The following is a 26,250-nucleotide window of genomic DNA, read 5'->3' on the forward strand; positions in this document are numbered from 1 at the left end:
ATTGGGAGAAACTTGGAGTGCTATGTCGACGACATGATTTCCAAATCAACAACTATATCAGGACATGTGGAAGACTTGAAGGAGTGCTTTGATAACCTAAGGAAGAACCAACTCAAGCTGAATCCGGAGAAATGCACCTTCGGAGTAGGAGCAGGTAAGTTCCTAGGATTCATGATCAGCAACAGAGGCATAGAAGCCAATCCAGAGAAAATAAAAGCAATCCAGTAGATGAAGGCTCCCAGGACCCAAAAAGATGTTCAGAAGCTAGCAAGATCCCTAACAGTACTCAGGAGATTTGTCTCAAAGCTAGCAGAGAGGTGCCTACCATTCTTTGATTTACTCAAAGGAGCAAGCAACAAAAAAGAGGTGAACTGGAGTCCGGAGTGCCAAAAGGCATTTGAGGAAATTAAGTCTTACCTCTCTCAGCCACCAGTCCTAACCAAAGCTCGGCCAGGAGAGCCTCTCTACTTATACTTGTCAGCAGGAGCACAATCCGTAGGAGCTGCCCTAATCAGGGAAGAAAACGGAAAACAGCAACCAGTTTACTATGTAAGCCAAGTACTCAAAGACGCAGAAACAAGATATCCAAGATTGGAGAAGTTTGTCTTTGCTTTAGTAACAACTTCAAGAAAACTCAGGCACTACTTCCAGGGAAGAGAAATCAAAGCGGTGACAAATCAGCCCTTGAGGAAAATAATTCATAAGCCGGACGTCTCGGGAAGACTTGTTAATTGGGCTGTGGAGTTAAGCCAGTTCAATTTAAGCTTCATTCCCAGGACTTCCATCAAAGCTCAAGCACTTGCAGATTTCATAATCGAATGCAACTTCCCAGAAGAAGAGCCAGAACCAATGGACATGGATCAGGAGCCAGAAAAGGATACAAGTTCGGGGGCCTGGACCTTGAAAGTAGATGGTTCTTCAACAAGCGAGAGGTCGGGAGCCGGACTCATACTCAAAAGTCCTGAAGGATTCACAATTCAAACAGCTATATCTTTCGGCTTCCCCGCAACAAACAACCAAGCAGAATATGAGGCGTTAATCGCAGGACTAAAGCTCTCCAGGACTCTAAGGATCCAGGACCTAAAAATCTACAGCGACTCCCAGATAGTGGTCAAGCAAACAAATGGAGAATATGTAGCAAAAGATCATATCCTAGCTAAGTACCAAGCACTGGTTCAAAGTCACTTAGCCGCAATACCAAACCATCAAGTCCTTCAGATTTGTCGAGAAGAGAATGAAGAAGCGGATATTATATCCAAATTAGTCCGGAACTCATCAGATCTGGACTACTCAGTTTACTTCGAAGAACTCCATAAACCATCTATCGATTCCGAAGAAGTCTTGGAGATCGAAAGCAACCACAACTGGATGACTCCCTTCATCAACTATTTGGAGAAAAGAGAGCTCCCAGAAGATAAAGGAAAAACTCAAAGACTGAAAGCAAAAGCAGCCAAGTTCTTCCTCGAAGATGGAGTACTCTACCGCATGACCTTCTCATCTCCTATCCTGAAGTGTATTGGCCCAGAAGAAGCAAAGTATTGTCTGGCGGAAGTCCATGAAGGAATATGCGGAGACCACATGTCTGCAAAGGCCCTAGCTCATAAGATCATAAGACAGGGTTACTACTGGCCGCCTATTCATAAAGATGCAATGGAGTTCGTGAAAAAATGCAAGGAATGCCAACTCTTCAGCAATGTGTCCCGGATCAGCCCAGTCCTACCGTCCTCAGTCCTGTCACCCATCCCCTTCGCCGTTTGGGATATCGACATCATAGGACCCTTTCCCCGGGCCAAAGGAGATCTCAGGTACTTGTTAGTCTCAATTGACTACATGACCAAATGGGTTGAAGCGAAAGTAATGAGAACAATCAATCAACAAGACTGCATAAAGTTTATTGACAACATTTTGATGAGGTTCGGGATACCATGAGTCCTAATATCAGATAATGAATCCCAATTTATCGGATCAGAGTTCGAGTCCTACCTCCAGGAGCGCAAGATCAAGCACAAAAAATCATCAGTGGCATATCACCAAGGAAATGGCCAAGTAGAAGTAACCAACAGAATCTTGCTCCGAGGAATTGAAAAAAGACTCAAAGAAAGCAAAAGCAAATGGCCAGAAGAACTACAAAGTGTACTTTGGTCCTACAGGACAACCACCAGGACAAGCACAGGAGAAACTCCATTCAAACTAGCTTATGGAACAGAAGCAATGCTTCCTATTGAAGTGAGATCTCCTTCTCACAGAGGAATAAACTTTGAAGAAGAAGCAAATGAAGAAGGACTCAGAACAAACATGGAGCTTGGTTGGCTTATGTGGTCCTTCATTAATTCTGTCAAGGTATTCTGGATCTGTAGCTTCCAGAAACATAGACATCCTCACCTTCTATATGGGATACTCAGAAGGTTTCAGTATGGGAATCTTAATAGTCTCATATCGATTATGGATTTGAGTCTTTGGAGTTTTTTCAGTTTTGGTGGGTTTGGTTGGAGTTTGTGTTTCCTCAGATATGATTGTTTTTGGATCTTTACTGTATGTATGTTAACAGATTGCTCTGATACCACTTATTAGGTCACACACACTGTAGTGTAAACCCTATGTCTGTGTTTATATACTACACAGTTACAAGATAATCTTCTAATTGATATCGAATATAATTATGCTTCCTAATATATATCAATCAGTTATCTTTTCTTTCAAGTATTCTATTCCTCCTAGAATTCTTCTTCATGCATATCTCTTCTTGTTTCAGTCTCGATCTTCTTTCCTTAAATCAGCCGTCTTCCTTATCTGAAAAGTCTTCTTAAGTCCTGATATTATCTCCTGATAAATATCTCCTGATAATTTAAGTTTCCACAACTTAAGTTCTGATATTTTAAGTCCTGACTTCAGTATAAGTACTGATTTCCAGTTAAGTACTGATTTGTCATGTTAAGTAAAATCTGAAAACTAAACACAAATCATATTAGTCATGACATCACAAATATATCTAACATCTTTTTATTGATATTCCTTGAATTAAATCACTTGTAGTAGTCTCTGGATTTGAGTCATGTTGCTCCCCCTCAACATATGCTTCAGTGCCAGAAGAATTTCCACAATTCCGTGGAACCTCAGAGTATCGGAACAAAGTGATTGACGTGACGACTAACGGGGGAGTCATACGTGAAAATAATTATTTTGTGGGCATGATCATTGGAAATAACTATTTCGCTAGCATGATTATGCAGTCGGAAAATTAAGAATATTAATCTTAAATTAATTTGCAGCGATCCTCCGTACATCACAAATTACGGACATTTTCTCTTAAATCACGTGAACATTGCAATGTACATCTCTGATTCTATCCAACACCAACCATCCATCGAATCTCTCGTGCAATTCACCGTTAACATCACAACAATATCCGTTGCTTAGGCCAACTCTAAGAGTGGATTCCGGTCCAAATTTGGACCGATTTCGGTTCAAATTCACACAACAGTGGCCTAAATCTCGGTAAATGCAATTAACCGATATTATGATATTATTATTATTTATTTAAATAATAATTTAAATTAGAAAATATTTAAACGTAATTAAATAAATATCATTGCGTTTCGTGAATTCAAATTACGAATACATTCACTAATTGAGCATTTGTGAGAAGAATATATTAATTCTGAGAATTAGTATTAGTTAACGATGTTTTAAGATTTAATTAATATTTGTACTTTTCTTATTTGGATATAATGTTTTATTAACGGTTTTATTATAAAAATTATAACTAAATGTGTTTACTATTTTTCATATATATTTGAAGTTTAATTAGAATTCTATTATTCATTTATTAACAATTTTAAAATAAAACAAGTAATTAATAATAATAAAAAAATATAAAGATAATATCTTACATCATACAAAAATAATATATTTATTATTATAAAACCTTAAAATAATTAAATAAACATTTTGAGATTTGGATCAAAATTTAGACCAAACTGTTGGAATTGGAGAGGGGTTCGATCCAAATTTGGAATAAGGTTCGGCTCTTGGAGTTGCTCTCGTAAATATCACAAGAAAACTGCCAATTACCTTCGCTTTCTCTAAAAAAGGTCATCCTTCTTTTCACTCCCCTAAAAGTTAGAACGTCCGCCAACTCAAATTAGACGAAAGGACCATAATCAGAATTTTTCAAAAATTTTGGAATCGGTATATTTAATAAAATATTTCAGGAATTTAGACCATAAACAACCTATATAGTGTAACCCCTTCTGTATCTTGTAGTACTCGTATACCTGCACAGCTGGAAATATAAAAAAAATGTAAGGTGGTTTACAACGGATATGGAGAATGAGTCTCCCCGCTAAATAAATAGCCGTCGTATTAGAACTTAGAACTACAAAGTCAAAATTTAGGCAGCGACAAGGATTGAAAAGGAAAGTCCAGTGTGTATTGAAATTATTGTATGTCACAATCTACAATCTCTTCCGTTAATCATGCGGGAACTGAAGATGAAATAACAAAAAAGCAGCAATCTAACATTACAAGCTTGAAGCCGTGAACAGAAGAAATCACCTCAGTGAAGGTTCAATTTCTGTGATCAGCGAAATAGTTCTCATCAGTTCACACTTAGTACACAAGTACTGCACTTTCAAAATCAAGATCTAGACTTTTGTACATCTTAAATATAAAATAACATTCCATACCCTCAATGTTTTGTATTTAATTATACAACAATTCCTGATCTCTTTTCTGATTTGGGAACTACAGGGTACATTACCATTTTTCCCGGTCCCCGGAATTAGTGAAGGATTCAGCTGAATTCAATCACTAAATATAAAACCCACAAACTAGAAAAGAAAGCGGGCGGGGAAAAGAAAATAAGAGTGCTACTACACAACCCATGCTAGCAATAGGATGTTGTTCAGGTTCCATAAGTTATGGACATTTAGCAAAGTCTACAGGTTTACATCCACCAAAAACAATTTAATTTGCAATGTAACATCAGCTATCACTTCTAAACCATTCAAAATTAGACTTAACAAGTCACATATCAACATAAATAAATTAATATCTGAACTTCAAGTAATTCCATCAGCAATGTCTGTTGCACACATCAACCATCAACAAGCATGCAACAAAGTTCAGTAATTAGACAATGGGTGGGTACTGTTTAGCCTGCTGGCGAACCCTTTTTTTGTACTCCACAGTGTCCTGCACAGATTGACATAACTCAGTACATTCAAAATTAACTCAGCATACAAACTAAGCGTTATACTAAAAATCATCACCCATAGTTTTGATTTTTGAAAGAACTCATTAATCATCAAGTGCCAGAGTCGGGAATCGGGATTAATGTTACACTAAATAAAAATACATTGCATGCAAAACATAATTTATTTTCCGTAACATAGAACGATTTCAAGCAAGTCTTACAATTATTGCAAAAAAAATCTTATATTCAGTGTTTTAAGAATTTTTTGTTATGTTTCCATTCTCTGCTGCTTTAAAAACATATATCACCAACCAGTCATTCCACCAGATATCTACCACCTGCCCCTTACATGTAATATTAATAGAATATGGTCAGATCCCCCACTTTAAACCCACGGCTGCATGGTGGATCCAGAAAACTACAAGAAGATATGGACCCCGCAACAAACTGATATACTGAAACCTAGAGCCAAATGATTTTAATATAATGCTGACAAGTCATGCCTTCATCAGTACTCTAAAGTATTATAGCAAAAGCATGTAACTGATCTAAAATTTACTTCAACAATACATCCCAGCCTATATATGATTATTCGTACGTAAACCTGCTAAATTAGAAAATAGAATTTCTAGTAGCAGGCCGCAACAAGTGAAGGGAATAAATCTCACACTAGCTCAAGCCTGAATGTATTTTCCCCAACAATCTACTACTAACTGAAGCACATTGACTCCAACCCAACAAAATCTAATCATCTAAGACTTTAATGGATGCAGCAAGTCACAAGATGAAACAATTTATGCAACATAAGAACACTAGGCTTCAGTATTATTCTTATCTTACCTGAATAAATAGATGATATCCTTCAGTCTGCGCAGGATCTGCAGGATTAGGTTGGTCCAACAAATCCTGGATGCCAATCAAAATCTGTTTCACAGTAATAGCAGGTCTCCATCCCTACACACAAATAATTCAATTAAGAACTAGTTATGTATCACTCTTCCAAATTTTGATCAGTAGATGTTAAGGTACATGTACTTACACTGTCTTCATTGAGAATTGATAGGCACACAGTTCCAGATGGATACACATTAGGGTGGAAGAAACCCTGGGGAAATTTACATTTTGGAGGTTTGCTGGGGTAATCTTCACTAAACAGGAGAGTGAGTGGAAAGGAACCACCCTCCCAGTCAGTCTGCAACAATTAATAGTTAAACATAATATCATCATTCAAATTGCAATACAACACAGAAAACTCAAGAAAGTGTAGTTATGTTTACACATATATCTGGTATTGGAGGGTGTGCGAGAGAGGGGGATTACCATATTACATAATTTACAACTAAAAATCATAGACTTGCAAATGATAATTCCACAATTCTGTTGATCGCAAAGCACTACAGTTACAATATGTGGTGATATACAAATTGATTGAATATAAAATCCTAAATCCTCGGCAATATATATTCAAAAAAATTAGTGTAATTTTGTTACAAAAAATGCAATCTCAAAGTAAGCTATTTGAAGCATGTTTATTCACTCAAAGCGACTTAACATGTCATGAAAATCCTAGACTTCAAGAGCAGAGGAGAAGCGAACTTGTCTTTTAGCTTATTACTTCTACAGAATGTTATGACAACCATTTTACTAATATGCCATTGTGGTGGCTCACTCATCAGCCAGAATACTACTACAGAGAATAAAAATAATGTCAATTCCGTGAGAGGTTGCCCATTCTTGATTCGACGGATGAATAATTCACACTAAAGGTCAAACAAAAAAGGGATGACAGCTTCTTCCAGCATTAACAATGAGCAAGTACAGGAATCTACAGTGTCTTACTTTCATAATGACATGACATTTATAGAATAATCAAACATCCCCCGACTGTGACATCCTTGTCAGTTTTTACCATCTTTTTAACTATGACACATCATTCTATTTAATTGTCACGAGTTTAAAATATAAAGAAAATATTCTTAGGAAAGGACTAGGCGGCCTCCTAGGTCAACGCACGGATAACAGAAAATATGTTTTCTACGCTATTAATAAATATAATGCTGTCAAAATAGGGCTTAAGTGGCCAAAAAGCAGAAAACTCAGGAATAAGTGGGGCTACATTTGGGCACAAAATTGCCTCAATCTGATGCAAATTATAAATCTAAATTAAAATAGGGGTGACAGTGGTCATGGTTGTGTTGGGGTAAAAAGTTCATAATTGAAGTCGTTTGAAATTGAACACTCACGTTGTACAATTCTGATGTGTGGCAGTGTTATTGACATTGTTGTCACTAACTGAGATGGACCTTCAGTTGTAGTCATTGGTAGAATCAGGAGCTATGTTAATTTTTAAAAATGACAAGTTTATGGGGCAAGGGTACAGGAGAAGGGAGACTTGAAGGGGTAAATGATTAGCAGTGAACAAACAGCCAGTTAATTTCAAAACCGAACAAAAATAAACAAAAGCTACACTTCTGTTTTTTTTGGAACTGAAGTAATATTGTAAACCAAGCCAATCAAAAAATGTTTGGTTAGTTCGTCCCAGTTTGGAAAACAACCGAGTTCAAAAAACTTAAAATATAAAATCTATAAAATAAATAATTAATAAGCTATTTACTGATTTATGCAAGCAATAATATGCCAGGACAGCAAGCATACAAGATCCACAATCATACTTCGCAGGAACAGGATACTAATCCATAATGCAATTCTAGATTTCAAGCAAAAGCATCTAACATAAACACTGAACTTCAAAGAAAATACAATTGAAGTGGTGGTGACTAGACTATTTTTTGTATTCTATATGGATTGAACTAATGTATAAACAAAGTCAAATGCAAACTGCAGCTTAAGATCTTAATCTAACAATTAAAGCTTTAAAAAAACAATTTCCAAAACAGAACCAAATTAAGGACAATATTTGGATAATTTACGAACACTGCTTAATGCCATCTTACCTTTTAGATGAGAGTTTGGGAGAATAAACAGTAGACAACGTAGGGAGTGATAAAAGCTGATTGTCTAGAAGCGTAACACATAATTTAAATAGCACACCACCCACAAAACAGAATTTCAAGCTTGCACTAAGCAATCATTTAAATAGCTTACCACTATCACCCTCCCTCTCTACCCGTGTGTTTTAAATATAATCTACGTGCTAACCAGCATATACATGCTAACAATCAATGTGAATAACAAAATAAACGGTGTCAGAACTATTTTAAACATGCATGAAGTCATTAACATCCCCGAAGAAAAGAAATCTTAAGGAAACAAAAAAAAAGAACAGGTGTTTGAGGTGGAAAAGAGTTGAAAATTCCTAATAATTTCCAAAGTTCTCTCCTTTAACACTGTAATAACTGTATTTGGACAATTATAGCTTATTCAGAGTTGCAAATCAAACCAAGGATCCGTCCTCCCCATCCCCCCAAGAAAATAAAATATATAAATCAGAGTCATCATAAACTGAAACTTAGAATCAGAACTTCACTGAAAGCTAAACCCTTCTCATTGGCATTAACACAGTCAATAGGTGGTAAAAGCATTCCATTTCAATCCGTTCACTAATTCATTCATTAAAGCCGCTTTGAAATGTTCATATCGCTAATATCCCATAATCCCCATCAAAACAATAAAAAAAACACTAACAAATTAACTGAACATATCGAACAAGCATAACACACAATAACCCATAATACATCAATCAAAGCACAACAGAAAGTTAATAAATTATATCAAAATGCCTACTTTATTTCATTTCGAAAACAGAACAATTTCGAAAAAGAGAAAACAAGGAAAGCAAACAAACCCCAGGTTTGCCAGGAATAGTGCAGTGCCAAACCATCAAATTCATGGAGCCATCGGGAAGTGCCTCTGGCTTGGCTACAAAACCCTAATTCAAAACACACACACACTCAATTTCACACACATAACTAAGTCAAAATGAAAACCCTAAAAAATATAAAAATAATAGAAAGATGGGAGAATCAAAGAGATACATGAGGATGATTCTTGCGCCACGATTTGCGTTCCTCGGCAAGACGACCGCGAGCTATTCCACCAGACATGCTATCTCTCTCCTCTCTCTCTCTCTCTCTCTCTCTCAAATTATACTAGGGGAAATAGTGGAGCAGCCTTCAGTTTTATATAGAAGAGATGAAAAAGGGTTTATTGGAATTTTAAATTATATTTTTGTTTTTTTGATTAAGTTAATAAATACGTTTAAATATTATTTATTGGGAATTACAACTGTTTTAGAAAAAAGTGACATTACTTTATTTAGCGTATATATCACGCGGGGAATACTTGTACAGTTGTACTTTCTGCCATCACCTGTCTGTCACCAGTCACCACGCCTTATTTTATTTCGGATTTTGGATCAAATTTAAATAAAGTTAAAATCCCTTAAATTTCAATTAAATTAAAAATCACTTATATTTAATATAAATTGAACTTCTAAATCAAAGAAATGAAATTCCAAAACTGAATCATTTTCAGTCAATCTGGCCTTTAATTATTTTTGAATATTTGTATACATGATGATTTAAAGTAGTTCAAATATAATATTATCCATATATCAAATATAATATATGTTATAATTCTGATATGTACAAATAGAAGATATTTCCCTACCAAAATTTTCCTTAAAAAATTAGTAACAACAAAATTATGATATTTCAATCAATTATGTTTGGGACTTGTTTATCACACTAAAGTTGTGATGAAATAGGATTGGAATGTAAAGAGCAGTATACTAAAATGGGAAATATGTAGATTTGGATATCGAGGGAGAAAGCAACTTCAGATAAAATTCTTAAACAATCACTCATGCCAATTACAGAGGAGCGTCCCACATATATGGGGAGGCACGATTACGTGGAATATTCCAACAAACAGAAAATGAAATTATAAATAGGTCCTAATAGAAAGCATAAATAGCAACGTCTATATCCAGCAGAGTGGTCCCAAGAAGCCAGGTGGCCAAAGCAAACATAATGAGCAGAATTCCCTTCAATACTCCCCCTTAAGCGGAGCTGGAAGCTCCAAGCTTGTCCAAAAGCAGGTAGTGTTGTTTGACTGACAAAGGCTTGGTTAATATGTCTACCACCTACGATTGAGTTGGAACATGAGTCGTTTTTATGTCACCAGCTTTAATTTTGTCTCGAACGAAATGACAATCTATTTCTACGTGTTTCGTTCGTTCATGCATCATCGCCTCTGCGGTAGAGCGAGCAATTATGTTCTGTTTCTTGGTTTTCCAGCTTACAGGAGATTTCCCCAAGAGAAGACAAAAACCAGACGTAGATCGACGTGTCACAGGACAATTAGCCCAGTCGCTGTCCGAGTAAGCATGTATGGTCATATCTGAGGAAGACGTGAGCAGAATTCCCTGTGAAGGATTACCAACAAGATATCGAAGGAGACACTTTGCTGCTTGCATATGAGAACTCGTTGGTTGATGCATGAATTGGCTAAGGACATGAACAGCAAATGTAATGTCGGGACGAGTCACTGTCAAATAAATCAGCTTGTCAACCAATCTTTGGTAAGGATGTGGATCAACAATAGGACTACCAGTTGTTGGTGTCAGTTTTAGATGGCTGTTCATAGGCAGTTTCAACGGTGTGACAACATCCATGCCAAACTCGTGGAGAAGATCGGGTGTATATTTCTTTTGAGACACGAAAAATCCCAGAGAAGAACGAGATACTTCTAGTCCCAAGAAGTAATTTACGGGGCCTAGATCCTTCATGTGGAACTGCTTACTTAACATAATCTTCAAATGATTGATTTCATCAGCAGAATTCCCAGCAATCAACAAATCATCGACATATATAAGCACCAAAGTAATGAAATTACCTAAACATTTCGTGAAGAGACTATAATCAGTGCGAGATTGCACATAACCCAGTTGTAGAACAGTTTCTGAAAGTTTGCTGAACCATTGTCGAGGGGCTTGCCTAAGCCCATAGAGAGATTTCAACAGCTTGCAAACGAGGTACAAAATGGACGAGTTGGCAAAATATTCAGCAGAAATCCTCGAACCCCAACCAGTATACCCTTGAGGCATCTTCATGTAGATGATTTCTTTCAACACACCATGAAGAAAGGCGTTGGAGACGTCCATCTGAACTGTCATCCAATTCTGTGTTGCAGCAACAGCCAATAAAGTTCGCACTGTGGTTAATTTTGCCACAGGCGCTAACGTTTCGGCATAATCGATGCTGTAAGTTTGTCTACACCCAAGCACAACCAACCTCGCCTTGTGACATTCAACAGATCCATCAGGCTTGTGCTTGGTTTTGAAAATCCATTTGCAACCAATGGGTATTTTCCCGGCTGGAAGAGAGGTGACAACCCATGTTTTATTTTCTTCCAAGGCTGCCAGCTCGTTGTTCATGGCATTTATCCACTCTGGATGTTGCAAGGCCTGTTTGAAGCTAATTGGATTCTCAGCAGATGTCACTTTTACAGAGAAGCAGTGAAAATCATTTTCCAGTGGGAGGTCCACCACTTCTGCAATGTTTGAAAATGACTATACACTGTTCACATAGCTGCTCATCCAAGCTGGTTTCTTGATTTGTCGAGTTGAGTGTCTAATAGGAGGTTGTTGTTGAGACTCTGAATTGTCACTGTCATTAGTATCTGAGATGATCAGGTCATCATCAACAATTGGCTGAGCATTTAAATTGGTCATTGGAACTGGTGTGGGTTGAATGTAGCTTTCAGAACCAGCCTTAGTCAAAGGAAAGATACTTTCATGAAAGATCACATCTCGAGACACGAACACTTGCATATTCGTGAGATTCAACAATCTGTAGCACTTTTGTAAGAATGGGTATCCAAAAAAAGCACATGGCACCCCCCTGTCACTAAATTTATCACCAGAATTCGAGAGATTAGCTGTAAACGCAAGACACCCAAAGGTTTTCATGAGAGTGTAGTCCACATGCTGTCCAAACAGCTTTTCATATGGAGTCAAATTATCCATCAATGGTGTTGCCAGCATATTTATAATATAGACTGCAGACATAACGCATTCACCCCAAAGATATAGAGGCAAATTTGCCTGAAAATGCAAGCAGCGTGCCATTTCCAACACATATATGTGCCTACGCTCTACACGAGCGTTCTGTTGTGGCCTTTCCACACACGATTTCTGGTGTAATATACCTTTTTCTGCATAAAATTCTCTGCAGCCAGCATCAGCAAACTCCGGAGCATTGTCAGATCTAATGCTTTGAATTTTTGCCTTGAAATGCACCTCTACATAATTATATAAAGACTTGATTGTTGAATAGTAATTAGATTTAAATTGCATCAGATAAATCCAAGTCACTCGCGTGCAATCATCAACCAAAGTAAAAAAATACTTGTAATTGCCCCTAGTAGCCACCTTGTACGGACCCTATGTGTCTATATGCACCAATGCAAATTTCTCATCAGCATGTGACTTACTGAGCTCAAAGGGCAGCTTTACAAACTTGGACATTGGACAAGTCACACAGATCTTGTCAGTAGGTGCAACTTGTGACTTCAAGAACGGAATGGACTTCAGTTTTGCCAAGGGTGCATGGCCCAATATGCAGTGCCATAGAGCAAAATCAGGTTGCACTGCTTTTGAGGAGGTATTGACTTTAGCAACACAAGCCTTGTACAGAGTGTCCTTCATGTAATAAAGCCCATTTTTCAGGGTTCCCACTGCCATTGTCTGTTGAGTACTGTTATGAACCATTTTGCAGCCTTCAGGATGAAAAGTAATTGCACAGTTGTTGTCTTGTGACAACTTGTGGATTGATATCAAATTGTGTTTAAACAAAGGCACATAAAGTACCCTACGAAGAAGTAAACCATTTTTCAAATGAATATCTCCAATATGAGTTATTTTGCAAGAAGCACCAGTTGGGAGTTTAATAATCAGCTCAGGAGGTGCCAACTGAACATTCAGCAAATTGTCAAGAGTAGAGGTCATATGATCGCTTGCTCCTGAATCAACAATCCATTCCCCACTCTCTAAAGCTGACATGTGGCAAGTGCCCATACCCGAGAAGCAGTTGTCAAAATCTTCCTCAGCTGGTGAAGTCTGTAAGATTTGAGCACCAGAACTTTGAGGCAACAGTTTGAGAAGATGTTGAAGCTGTTGTGGAGTAAACATTACTTCTTCTTGTCCAGTACTAACAGTTTGTACAACATTATTGGCATGTCTGGGTTGAGCAAATCGATTATTGTTCAAATGTTGAGGCCATTTTTGAGCTGGTGCAGAATTCCCTTGGCTTGGCTTATATTTCCTATGCCACCTAGGATATCCCAGCACAGTCCATCATCTATCAGTGCTGTGATTTTTGTTCCCACATGCAGTACACGCAGGCCCTTTATACTCATTCTAAGCACGACCATACATAGCAGACACATCATTTTCAGCAATAGTAAAGAGGTCTTTTTGTGATTCCTCTTGTTGGAGTGTAGCATAAGCAGATTCAACAGTAGTTAAGGGATGTAGCATCAACAATTGAGTTCTAATAGAGGAATACGTATCATCTAGACCATTTAAAAATTGGAACAATCTAGACCCAGCTTTATGGGTAGCTATATCATTTATAAAAATAGTCACATCAGCTGCTACAGTAGTTACTACAGGCATAGTATTCATTGACTCGATTTCCTCCCACAAACTACTCATAGCAGTGAAATAGTCATTCAGTTTCATTTTATTTTGTCTCAATCCAAACAGATCTTTGTTAAGTTTATATTTTCTAGAACCATTACTTAGCATAAAACGTTTCTCAAGTTGAGCCCAGATCTCACTAGCAGTGTTAACAAAGAGTACAGATTGACGAATACTATCAGACACATTATTGTGTAGCCAAGATATTACCAGATCGTTACATGTATCCCATTGAGCAGCTTGAACCTCATCAGTAGTGTTCTTTACCAAATTTCCAGTTAGAAAACCAAGCTTTCGTTTAGCAGAAATCTGCAGTTCAAAAGATCGTTTCCAAGAACGAAAATCTCCAGCCCCTTGAAGCTTGGTAACGCTAATTGAAAGCGGACCATCAGATGGGTGCAAGAAGAGCGGATTTTACATATCCGCAAAATTAAACCTGCCACCATTCGCCATGTTTAATCAATGACAGTGGGTAAATGTATTGTCTTTCTCAGATCTGTAAAAACAAAGCAGAGCTTTATATATATATATTAGCCGAGCTATGAAGATGTGAGAAGATGAGTGTGTGAGGAAGACTGTAGTCTAGTTGAATCTCAGAAAATATTATCCAAAACTTACACGGAATGGCTCTGATACCATAAAGAGCAGTATACTAAAATGGGAAATATGCAGAATTGGATATTAAGGGAGAAAGCAACTTCAGATAGAATTCCTAAACAATCACTCATGCCAATTATAGAGGAGCGTCCCACATATATGGGGAGGCACGATTACGTGGAATATTCCAACAAACAGAAAAGGAAATTACAAATAGGTCTTAATAGAAAGCATAAATAGCAACGTCTATATCCAGCAGAGTGGTCCCAAGAAGCCAGGTGGCCAAAGCAAACATAATGAACTCATCTAAAACCTTAAGGTGTTAGAGGAAGGCCCCAATAGGATCATATATTTAACACTCCCCCTCACTCGAAAGCCCATTTATGGGTCGAAGAGTGGAACACTGGCGCCCATCTTTGGGGCATTAATTGTCTTTAGTGTCCATATTAAATTATGAGAATGTTGGGGGTGGCTGGGAATCGAACCTTAGTTCTACCGCCAGCCTAAGCACTGATACCATGTTGAGTAACCAGCTCATCTAAAACCTTAAGGTGTTAGAGGAAGGCCCCAATATGATCATATATTTAACAGAATGAAATGAAAAATTATAAACAAATATAATGAAAAAAATGTATTCTATCAATTGTGTTTGGAATTTGATTTATCGCTGTGATGAAATTTGATCGGAATGGAATGAAAATGATAAATTAATTATAATAAAAAAAAGTTATGTACAAAATTTCTATAATCGAAAGTTAAATAAAAAATAAAAAATAAGGAGAATGAAGCATGACCGCTAAAATATATGGGTTAGATTTTTAGTTCAACTTAATTGAAAAGGAATAAAAAATATAAAAATCTAACTCAATTTTTACAAATAATAATACAAATTTCATTTTATTTCAACCACATTTTATTTTTATCAAGTGAATATTTTTTTATGTAATTGGCCTTAATAATCTATGATAATGGTTTATGATAATAGCCTCTAAACTATATCATATCAAGATAAATATTTTATGTTGTAATTCAGTTCCGTTATTTTGGAATTTTGATATGACCATGACATAATTTTATTTGAAACTGACAAAGTATCTAAAATCTTCGGTAGTGATTTTAACCTCTCTTTTTTGACACAGTCATAGTAATTTGAAATGTTTGGATGACATTATTTCATTTCAAATATGAAATTTTCTAACTTCAACATTTTTGTGAGTAAGAAATTAATTTAATTAAATAAAAATCATACAACATATCGGCATCTATAAATATAATACAAACATAAAACAGAAACAATAACCGATCAATTCATCTATTTTGGAGAAATAATCACGCCATTTATTGAGATCATATATTTACATATATCCGCTTCATCACATCCGGTTGGAACGCCATTTATTGAAGATGATATATTTACATGTAGTCGCTGTTGTGTATAATTCTAACTACAAAGTAACAATGGGTAGCTATATATATAATAACAAGAACAAGAAAAATAACCAACTAACCAAACAAAACACGAAATCTAACAAACTATAATTAGAGACTGTAATTGACAAAGAAAATAAAGAAAACTTATCTCTTATCGCTTTCCAAATTATGATAAGAAGAAGAATACAATAACTGAGTCGCCAAACCCTTCAAGAGGGCTTGACTATTCTTGAAAAAAATTATTCCCCCCACTTACGCTGTGATAGGATGCAGCAATATCACTTCCAAGATAAAATAATAATAGATCAATCTGGCGACAGAACCAGCAGCGATCAAGGGCGACTCGCACCTCAATTTGCCCATAAAAAATCTATGCAACTCATATATGTTTGCGGGGTAGACACTGAGACTTATATTATTTTTTATCTCAAGTATACTTCTCAATATATATGTATCTCAAGTTGCTCTTCTTCTATTTTACTCGATGTAGTATCTCAAGTAACAAAATAGAAAAGGTAAACAAAATGGGTTTTCTTTATTATTTATATTATATTCTGATTAATTAATATTAATATTACAAAATATATTCAGAGTATGACTAAAATAATCCTTACTCAATATATTTAATATTAATAATTAAATAATCAATATAAATAATTAAACTTGTAACAGAAAAGAAAAATATAAGAGTTACCACTAGCATTAGGCCACACAAGCATTCCACTTATGCTAATAGTTGTAAACAACACTTACACAAGATGCTATATAAACTCAATATCTTTCTTTTACAATATCAATGTGGGACAAAATCTCCATAACCTATTTCATACAAGCAACTTTGTCTCAATATATTCATGGATTTCACTAAAATAATTTCTTAGATCCAAACATAAAAGTTTAAGTTCTCATGCCAAGGAACAACCTCCAAGTGTTAGCTTCTGGAAATCATATCAAGAATATATATAAAATATGTCTCAAACTTTTCATTTTCTAATAGCCGCTTCATCACATCCAGTTGGAACTAATCCCGTTTGAGTTATCGACCATAATTGCAATCCCATTAAATCCAAAAATCATACTCTCACACATAAAGGAGATAAATACCAAAACACTCACTAAGAAGAGACTATTAAAATTACGAATTAAAAGCCATCTATTTTGGAGAAATAATCACGCCATTTGTTAAATATGATATATTTACATGTACTTGTTTCATCACATTCAGTTGGAACGCCATTTGTTAAATATGATATATTTACATGTACCTATTTCATCACATCCAGTTGGAACCAATCTTGTTTGATATTGATAGGTATATGTTGTGAACTTGATGATAAACCAAACAAAACACCTTAGTAGATTTAATTTAGTGAATTTTGTAGCACTTGACGGATGATCAAATATAGTCCCGACGGATGAATCAATATAGTCCCGACGAATGATGATTTGACATCCACCGGGTGAGTAGCTTATGTAACAAATAAGTATTGTAGCACATTTCTGCAAACAACTTTGTATAGATTCAGTAGGAGCATATGAGTCATGTTGACTACCAGTAGAAACTACTAGAAAAATGGCCTTAGATATCGGTTATAAACCGATGTCTTTTGTTTCAGAACCGATGTATTCGCATGTGTAGAGAAAGGGGGGGTCTTAGACATCGGTTTATAACTGATGTTAAAGATCACCCCAGACATTGGTTTTTTTATAAACTGCTGTATAACTGTATATTTGACATCGGTTTATAGCCTTTTTTTAATAACAGGTTACAACTAGATTGTGAAAAATGGTATATCTGAGGTTAAATAGCACTTTAAACATATTACAGGCAAGAAGTTTTAGCTTATAGACATCGATGTCCTCCTTGAACCGATGTTAAACTACTACTTTAACATCAGTTTTAGTTTCAAAAGTGATGTGAAACTTTAACTTTAACATCAGTTGTGCTAAGGTAAACCGATATACATTATGTTGTAAGACATCAGTTTTGTTCATATTTTCTTTTATAAAACGATGTGTTTTACTATTTTAGACATCGTTTTGTTTCCTATAATTTGATTTGTTTTGTTAGTTTTGACATTGTTTTTAGTTTAAGCAGGTGATGTGTTTTTAGTTGCTTTACATCAGTTTTATAACAAAATGATCTAATGACTAAAATAGAAATTGTAATATAAATTTGTAAATCAAGTAACTTCCAAGTAGATAACAGTGATAAGATATGGTCCCGATACATAAGAATCAATCTTAGAAGCATACATTTACATATTGAGTTATTCAAATTTCTCAACACCATGTCCTCAATATAGTAACAATCACAGACTTACATTTGGCTTCTAAATATTCAAATTACAAAAAAACAAGTAAGGTTAAAAAGCATACATTTCCATTCAGTCCCACAAAATTGGGAAAGTTAAATATTGCAAGTGCTAGAGCAAGAAATACAAAAGATGGACCCTGTATTAAGGGCAACCTTGAACCAAAGGATGTATGCAGAAGAGTTGTACTGTCGAAACCACCCTAGAAGTATCATCCTACACCCACTATATTCCATCAGGTCAAGTCATTTAACAAAAGAAGGAAGAACTAAAGATATATGAAGAAGTGAAGAAGGCAACAATACCATAATGCATTAACCAGCAAGAAATAATACGTAAGCTTGTTGCAACATAGTTTCCTATGGTTTTCACACATCCAGTACCACCAGGGGTTGCTCGATGTGTTTCAGTTTCAACTATCAAATCAATTGGAGACAAGCCTGCCTGAAATCATGTGCAAGATAAGGTGCTAAACAATGAGCATTATGCTGCATATATTAAATTGTTTAATTTATATCATGGTTCTAAGGCCTACATAATTTAATCGAGTATTCGGATATTCTGTCCAACTACATCATGCTTCAAATTTTGGGTTCTGAGATATTTTATGGCGGCGGCAGGGGACATAGAGCGTACATTTACATATCAGTTGTCGTTAGTGATGTAAAAGTTGAACCCTGGTCAAGTACATGTTGAAAATTAGGAAAATATTCATTTGAAGAAAATACTTGTTTCCTTCAAGCCAAACATGAATCTGAAATGTAAACCAGGGCACATTTTCTTGTAGCAAAAATGCAAGCTACACCTCTGGATTCTGGTACAGTAAGCAGAATAGAATATAAGAATGTGTGATGGACCCTTGCACTATAAACACGTAAAGCATATGACACCAAAAATATGTAGTTATTTTTTTCCAAGCCAAAATAAATGATCGTTAGTACTCCTTAATTAAACACTTACCACTAACGGCCAGGGGAGCAACGATGGAGTGAGGAATACTTCGAACCTTTTAATTCTCCTGCTGCAAGTGTACCAAAGAGTCCTTGAAAATACAAAAATTCCATGAGACACATTTACTAGAAATATACAAAAGCTAAGTAATAAGTTTTTATGAACGTGGTATATTACAAATGCGCCATTTCAGAATGCAGGTTAAAACAAGATAAACTAGCATAAAAATGTAGTACCTGATACTTATGTATTTTTAACTTAAGTGAGTTACATAATGGATACCGAACACATCTAGAAAAGTTAATTTTGCTTATTGATCTCCAAGTAGATTATTTGATTAGTACAGGAAGCATAACTTCTTATATCAATGTCAATGAGATCTACCTTCAAATCATGTAATTTCTAAGAGTTCAACTTCTTTCAAGATTAACAATACATACAACCAGGATTATGCTGAGCTGGGTTAAATGAGGCAAAAGTAGAGCCAGTGCCAAAGCTACCAGTTCCTTGCAATCTATGAACGACAATCAAAAGTTATTGGCTAGGAAACAAGACTTGGTTCTGCTTTGTTGTAATGAAATCAGGTGAACAAAGATGCACACAAAGTGATCAAGTGATACTAATTGTAAATTTATATAAGACTAAACAAATTATATGAAAAACTACATTTGCTGAAAATTGTGATTTGTTTAGTAGGATCAGGCATAATGTTGTTGTCTGGTAATCAGGAAGAGGTATATTTAAACATATACATCTATAAACTGCAGCCAATATGTACCTTTGGGTTGTGGTATTGTTTGGTAGTTGTTGCCCCATGTATCCTCCTATAGGTAATGAAATAAAATATGAGAAAGAGAATAAATGGCGGAACAGTAACTGTTTTATCAATGTGTTAATAATTCAGATATGATGATTGATTATATACCTGTAGTCATGTACATCCCATAAGAAGGTGATTCTTGAGGAAGTCCAGATGCATAAGGTGCTGGCCGAGGCCGCATGCCTTCATGAGGTGACATTTGCGGAAGTGCTCCAGGGACAGATGCTACTGAGGGTAACTGTTTCAAAGGTAAAGGCTTAGTAATCTAATCAAAAACATTTTTATGGATGCATAGAGAAAAGGGCTGCAGAAAAATACAGAAAAGAATGCATGATCTTTAAAGCTTTTGTTGATTTGACAATGAATCAATCTGCATATGTATTATTACATTTTAGTTTTTGTGTAATGCAGTGCAGTCTACTGGAGTTTTATATCAAAAACTGCAGCTTTAAGTGCATATTCTTACATAAGCTTAAGCTTTTAAGAAGCAACATGGACTTTAAATTTTGGCAGTAACTCTTAACACTGAGGCCAACTATTAAAAGGTTATCGGTTTCAAGAATCAAGAGTCAAGTATTCAGTCTCCATGAAAATGAAATAGTGTGAGTTATAAAGCAGTTGGCAGGTCCATACCATCTTATATCCTAGTATCAGTTAAGACACGCGAAAGATTAGATCACAATGCAGCTACTAGAAGGAAATATAAAATTAGATGTTGTACATACCATTGCACCTTGAACAGGTCTAGGGTCACCTTCAATATCAAAAGGGTTCCCTGATTTTGCAGAACTGGGAACAACAACCACATTCTGATAAAAATGAATATGAATAAAGAGACACACATTTTGCATCAAGAAATAGTCTACTGATATAGAAACTTGTTCATCTATGTTCCAAGTTATATGCCATACCGGTGAAGGAGCATATTGCATGCCATATCCCATTCCGCGAGTTGGATAAAACTGCCAATTATGTATTGGTGCAGGATATACGGGATAGCTGAATGTAAAAAGTTCCTAAAGATTTGCCTTTAAACAATTAGAAAAAAATTATTTTAGAGGACGACAGCAAACACAAGAGCAATACAAGCGAGGTTGGTAGAAACCGCTGGGAGCTCTTTTCTTTCAGAAGATTTTGATCCATTTCCTGGTGAAACAGTATTTTGAGCTTCTTTAGAAATGGCTTGAGATGATTGGTCAGCCAACGCATTACCTGGAGCTTCTTGAGTAGTTTGTTCTGGTAATGAAGGCCATGGCTGCAGGCATTCAAATCATCATTCCTTATAAGGCAAAAACAAAAAATAACATGGCAGGTAACTCAAGGTCCTGCCAATTTACATAAGAAAAATTTCTATTGAGATAAGGTTCTCCTAACATTGAGTTTAATGGATATGATGTCTTTCACCTGATCAAACAAAGCTTCAAATGTAATCTACCTTATATAGATCTGCAAATCCAACTTCTTTCAAGATTAAAAAGACATACACCAACTTTTAATCTAGTAAATTAGAAGTTAATCTTACCTAATTAAGCAAACCCAACATCTTTCAACACCAACAAAGCTCCAGAGACCTGTAAACAAAACTCTATTAAAATAAAAACATAAAAATTGAAAATAGATTCAAAATAAACTTACTTTTCTTGCACTAATCGAGTAGACCCAACTTCTTTCAAGGTTATTTAGCATCAATCGAGCTAGATTTAGAAATTAATTGAGTTTAATTAAGGGTTTGTACACATAGGGGTATAATTAGGTTTAGAGAGAGAGTGAGTGAGAAGAGAGAAAGTGAGAGATGAGAGAGAAGAGAGAGGACGATGAGAGAGTGAGAAAGAAGCGAGAACAGAGACTGTGAAAGAGAAGAGAGTGAAAGAGAAGAGAGAATAAGAGAGAGCGAGAGAGAATGAGAGAGAGGGGGAAAGAGTTTTCGTGAAGGGGGAAACTAAAACTGAAATTTTTGGTTAGGGGGGGGGGAATATTTGGTGTATTAACGGGGGAAATAAAGAAGCGGGCATTTTTTAGTTTTTTTAAAACGGGTTTTAGTCATCGGTTGGAAAATAAACTGATGTCTTAAAGTACCTTTAATATCGGTTTTAAAGCAACCGATGTTAAAACTGCTTTTAATATCGGTGATATTTTTAACCGATGTTAAAGGGGTGATGTCGTAGGCACTGTTTCTAATAGTGAGATATGCAGAATAGGTTGATTAAATGTAAATATAAGATGTCTTGTAATTCTGTATAAATAAAATGGAGTCAAGTGACAAATAACTACCCGACGGATGATCAACAAAGCTACCCGACGGATGATCAACAAAGCTACCCGACGGATGACAAGCATGTACCCGACGGATGATCAACCCGACGGATGATCAAATTCAAATATATGTTGACAGTGACAATACAGTCACATGCGTTGGGTGTTTGCAAAAGGAATGTGGCAGCCTGTTAAGCAGGAATTTGAGAACAAAGAATGTTATGTCACACTCACTGTAGAGGGGGTGAATACAGTGTATAATACAATCAAATCGAACTTTAATATCGTAAGTAACAGAAAACAAACTTTATTGAAATAATAAACTCTGTTACAGTATGGAACTGTTACCTCTCAGTGATGAATAAATATCACGAGAGCTGCTAGGGTTACAATGAATAATCTTCTCGAATAATGATAACACTTATAGTGTAAACCCTATGTCTGTGTTTATATACTACACAGTTACAAGATATTCGCTAATTGATATGGAATATAATTCTGCTTCCTAAAATATATCAATCAGATATCTTTTCTTCCAAGTATTCCATTCTTCACAGAACTCCTTCTTCATGCATATCTCTTCTTATGTTTATCTCGATCTTCTTTCCTTTAATCAGCTACTTCCCTTATCTAATCGTCCTTCAGTACTTAAGTTCTGATATCCAACTTCTGATGATTATCTCCTGATAATATAAGTACTGATATCCTTAAGTCCTGACTTCCAGTATAAGTACTGATTCCCAGTTAAGTACTGATTTGTCCTGTTAAGTAAGATCTGAAAACTAAACATAAATCATATTAGCCATGACATTATCAAATATATCTAACAATCTCCCCCAACTTGTAAATTAGCATAATACACAAGTTTAATAAATATTTGATGATGTCAAAAACATTAAGTACAAATGCATGAGAATTAGACTAGATAGCTACAACTTACAGTCCTTAAAGCTTTACCAACTTTTAACTTCTGATAACAACTTCAGTCTGTACAAATATCAGAATTTAAGCAGTTGTAGATCTTTGACTTGGCTTCATTTTCTGATCTCTCTGATGTCAGGAGTTGTTCTGAGATAGTTCTTCAACAAACATCTCTCAGAATATCTAAGTTCATCAATCATTCTCCTTTTGGCATCTTTAAGCTCTGCAGTATCTTCACCAATTTGAAAGATTGCAGCCCTGAGATAATTAATCTTTGCTTTTCTTATATCCTGATCCAGTCTGATCAAATAAGCTTTATCAGACTCAAGATTGAATTCCACAGCCCTATACCCTAGAAAGGTAGTTATAATTTGAGCAGAATTGGGCTTCATTTCAACTATATCACCCTTGTGATCTCTGTACTTTGGAACATATATGTTGTCAGACTTAACAGAATAAAGCCTTTTCTGTCTCTGAATCTGATCCTTCAAATAGTTTGCAGCAGTTCCTGTCAATCTATCATCCACTTGAAGTAAGAATAGTACATGCTCCAGTTCTTCAAAATACTTCAATGGAATGGCATTTTGCCTTATATGATAAACCCTACCATCTGTCATGAAGTACAACAATATGTATTCTTTCAAGTAGATATGGTAAATCATTTGTACAGATCCCAGTTGATTCAATCTCTCAGGAGTTGCTCCAATACCTGGTTCACTCAAGGAAGTTGGATCATTGGTAGTGTTATGTATTCTTCTTTCATCAGCACTTTCCAATCCAGTTTTATCTCTTGCTTCCTTTCCAGTAACTACTCTAGCTTCAAAACCACTTGCAGTAGACTTCAAAGGTTGAGTCTGTTTTGCTTTAGTGAATCCTGGTAGGAGTGTCTTTGGTCTATCTTCTGATATCAAGTTAACTTGAGCTATGTCAGAAGTTACTTGCTTCTTTAAAATATCAGAACTCGTAGTTTCTTGACTCTGAACAACTTGAGCCATGTCAGAGGTTGTTTTAAGAACTTTTCTTGAAGTCAGAGCAAGATCATCCTTTTCATCAGTAATTTCTTCATCCTCAGGAGGTACATAAACCTTGATAGGTTCACCAACCTTTTCTTTACCCTTGGATCTTGGATCTATCTGTGGTTGTGATTTGGCCAATGTTGCTTCAGTATTTGTCCTTTCTTTGATCACAATACCTTTGAGTTTTGGAAGTGACTTTTTACCAGAAGCTTCAGATTTAGATGTGACTTTCTCTGATTTAAGCCTGGCTTCTTCTTCCATTAAACTCTCCAAGTCCATTCCTGGATTTTCCTGAAGAAATAACTGTCTTGACATTTCCTCATCAAGATCTAAAAGTTCATCAGAACTTATCCTTTTACCAGAAGCAGAACTTATTCTTTTCCCAGTATCAGAACTTGTCCTGTGACTTGTGATTTCAGCTTTTCTTGATGTGAATCCTCTACCTTGACTATGACCTCTACCCATTCCAGAGCTTCCTTGATCATCTTTTCCATCATCCTTCCCTTTCAGTGTCTTGTCAGTCTTGCATTTGGACTTAATTACTTTCTCCCCCTTTTTGGCATCAGCAGGTAATAGGAGAGAGACAAGCAATTCCACCGAGGATTGGATTTCAGTAAGTTGAGATTGCTGAGAAGTTTGATTTGTCAAAATATCATTAATCTGAGCTTGTTGTTTTTCTTGAGTCTTCTCAATATTAGCAATCCTGTCAAAGGTAGGTTGGAAGAACCTTTTCTTGTCAAGTTTCCAAACTTCTCCTTGCTTAATAAATTCTTCCTGAATCTTGTGTAGCTCTGCATGAGTAGTTGAATGAAGACCTTGTAGATGTCTAGTACTCAATGCGGTGACTCGAAGCTGGGTTTTGAAATCATCAGAATTTAACATTTCATCAGCTTTAGTCAAGTGCTCAGCAAGATGAATCTCATTTGGAACACAGGAAACTGAGTTCCATTCCTTACTCCACTCCCGTCCTGCAGGAGTTTCACTCCAAGGCACTGGTGCTTCTCTGGTAACAAACTTTTTAACCAGTTCAGACTTAAGAATAGTCTGTTGAGGAGCATGTCCTGAAGGACCTGCTTCATTAGTATCTGCAGTTAGAGCAGCATCACCAGTATCTCCAGCATTTGCAGCATTAGAACTTACAGAATCAGTATCCTCTGATAAAACAACAGTGTGAGTAGCAACGGAGGCTTCAGCATCCTCTAATTGCTGATATGGTTCTAAGTTCTGATCAACAGCCATATCCTGATGCTCACCTAAAGTCTGATCATCAGCATCTTGATGCAGAGAAGGTGTTGTAGATAACTCTGGAGTTTGAACAGCATCAGTAACAGGTGTTGTTGAAGGATTAGTTGATGTTGGAGCTTCTAAGAGAATTACTTCAGGCACAACCAAGTTTTGAACATCAATATCAGCACTTGTGCTTGGATCAACAGGAGATACAGAGGATGTGTTGACCTTTTCAGAAACAGCTTCCTTAGATGCTTCATCTTCATCATCTGAAACTGGCCTATTTGCCCTCTGTTTCTTGTATCTCTTTGAAGATTTGGATTCCTTGGGAGTTTCAGAAACTGTCATTCTTCTAAGCCTCTTGAGAAGCCTAGATCCCCCAATTCCAGAATCCTTCTGAGAAGTCACTTTCTCAGCTTCTTGTACAACAGGTTCTGAAGAAGGAACCTGGTCCTCAGTATCAGATTCATCTCTCGAGGCAATCCTTCTTCTCTTTTGAGGTGTTTGAGAATCAGTCTTTGTCCTCTTAGGTTTGGAAGATGAAGACTTCACAGTAGATACTGAGGGATGAGGTTCTGATGGTTGAACATTAGGATAAAGTACAGTGTACTTAACAGGGTCATAGGTGATTAATGCTAGTTTGACAGATAAATATATTAAGAGGGGTCTTAACACAGCCTTCTTATTATCAGTAGATAATAAATCAGTGAAAGCTCTTTTAGCTAGTCTAAAGGATGGAATTAAATCACCAAAACTTTGGGGCTGATTACAACAGATGCTATGAATAAGATGACAAAATCTGGCAAAATATACAGTATTTCAATCTTCTGTCATCCTATCCCCAATAAAACCTAAGACAGCAC

General features: G+C 36.0%; 2 protein-coding genes across 2 annotated transcripts; one reads left to right on the top strand and one right to left on the bottom strand.

Annotated features, from left to right (window-relative positions):
• The first annotated feature begins 228 nt into the window (after positions 1 to 228).
• On the top strand, positions 229 to 1,929 carry LOC141718919 (uncharacterized). The gene has a single exon (XM_074521290.1). The coding sequence runs from the start codon at positions 229 to 231 to the stop codon at positions 1,927 to 1,929; it is 1,701 nt and encodes a 566-aa protein (XP_074377391.1).
• A 2,921-nt stretch (positions 1,930 to 4,850) lies between these two features.
• Positions 4,851 to 9,353, bottom strand: LOC141719288 (SUMO-conjugating enzyme SCE1-like). Its single transcript, XM_074521664.1, has 5 exons — positions 9,190 to 9,353; positions 9,000 to 9,083; positions 6,234 to 6,386; positions 6,035 to 6,148; positions 4,851 to 5,193 (listed from the first exon to the last, which is right to left on the bottom strand). Exons 1-5 carry the CDS (start codon positions 9,256 to 9,258, stop codon positions 5,131 to 5,133), a joined length of 483 nt encoding a protein of 160 aa, XP_074377765.1. The 5' UTR covers positions 9,259 to 9,353; the 3' UTR covers positions 4,851 to 5,130.
• Between the last annotated feature and the right edge of the window lie 16,897 nt (positions 9,354 to 26,250).

This window comes from Apium graveolens, chromosome 4 (genome assembly GCF_009905375.1).
Source record: "Apium graveolens cultivar Ventura chromosome 4, ASM990537v1, whole genome shotgun sequence".
In the NCBI taxonomy this organism is placed as follows: Eukaryota; Viridiplantae; Streptophyta; class Magnoliopsida; order Apiales; family Apiaceae; genus Apium; species Apium graveolens.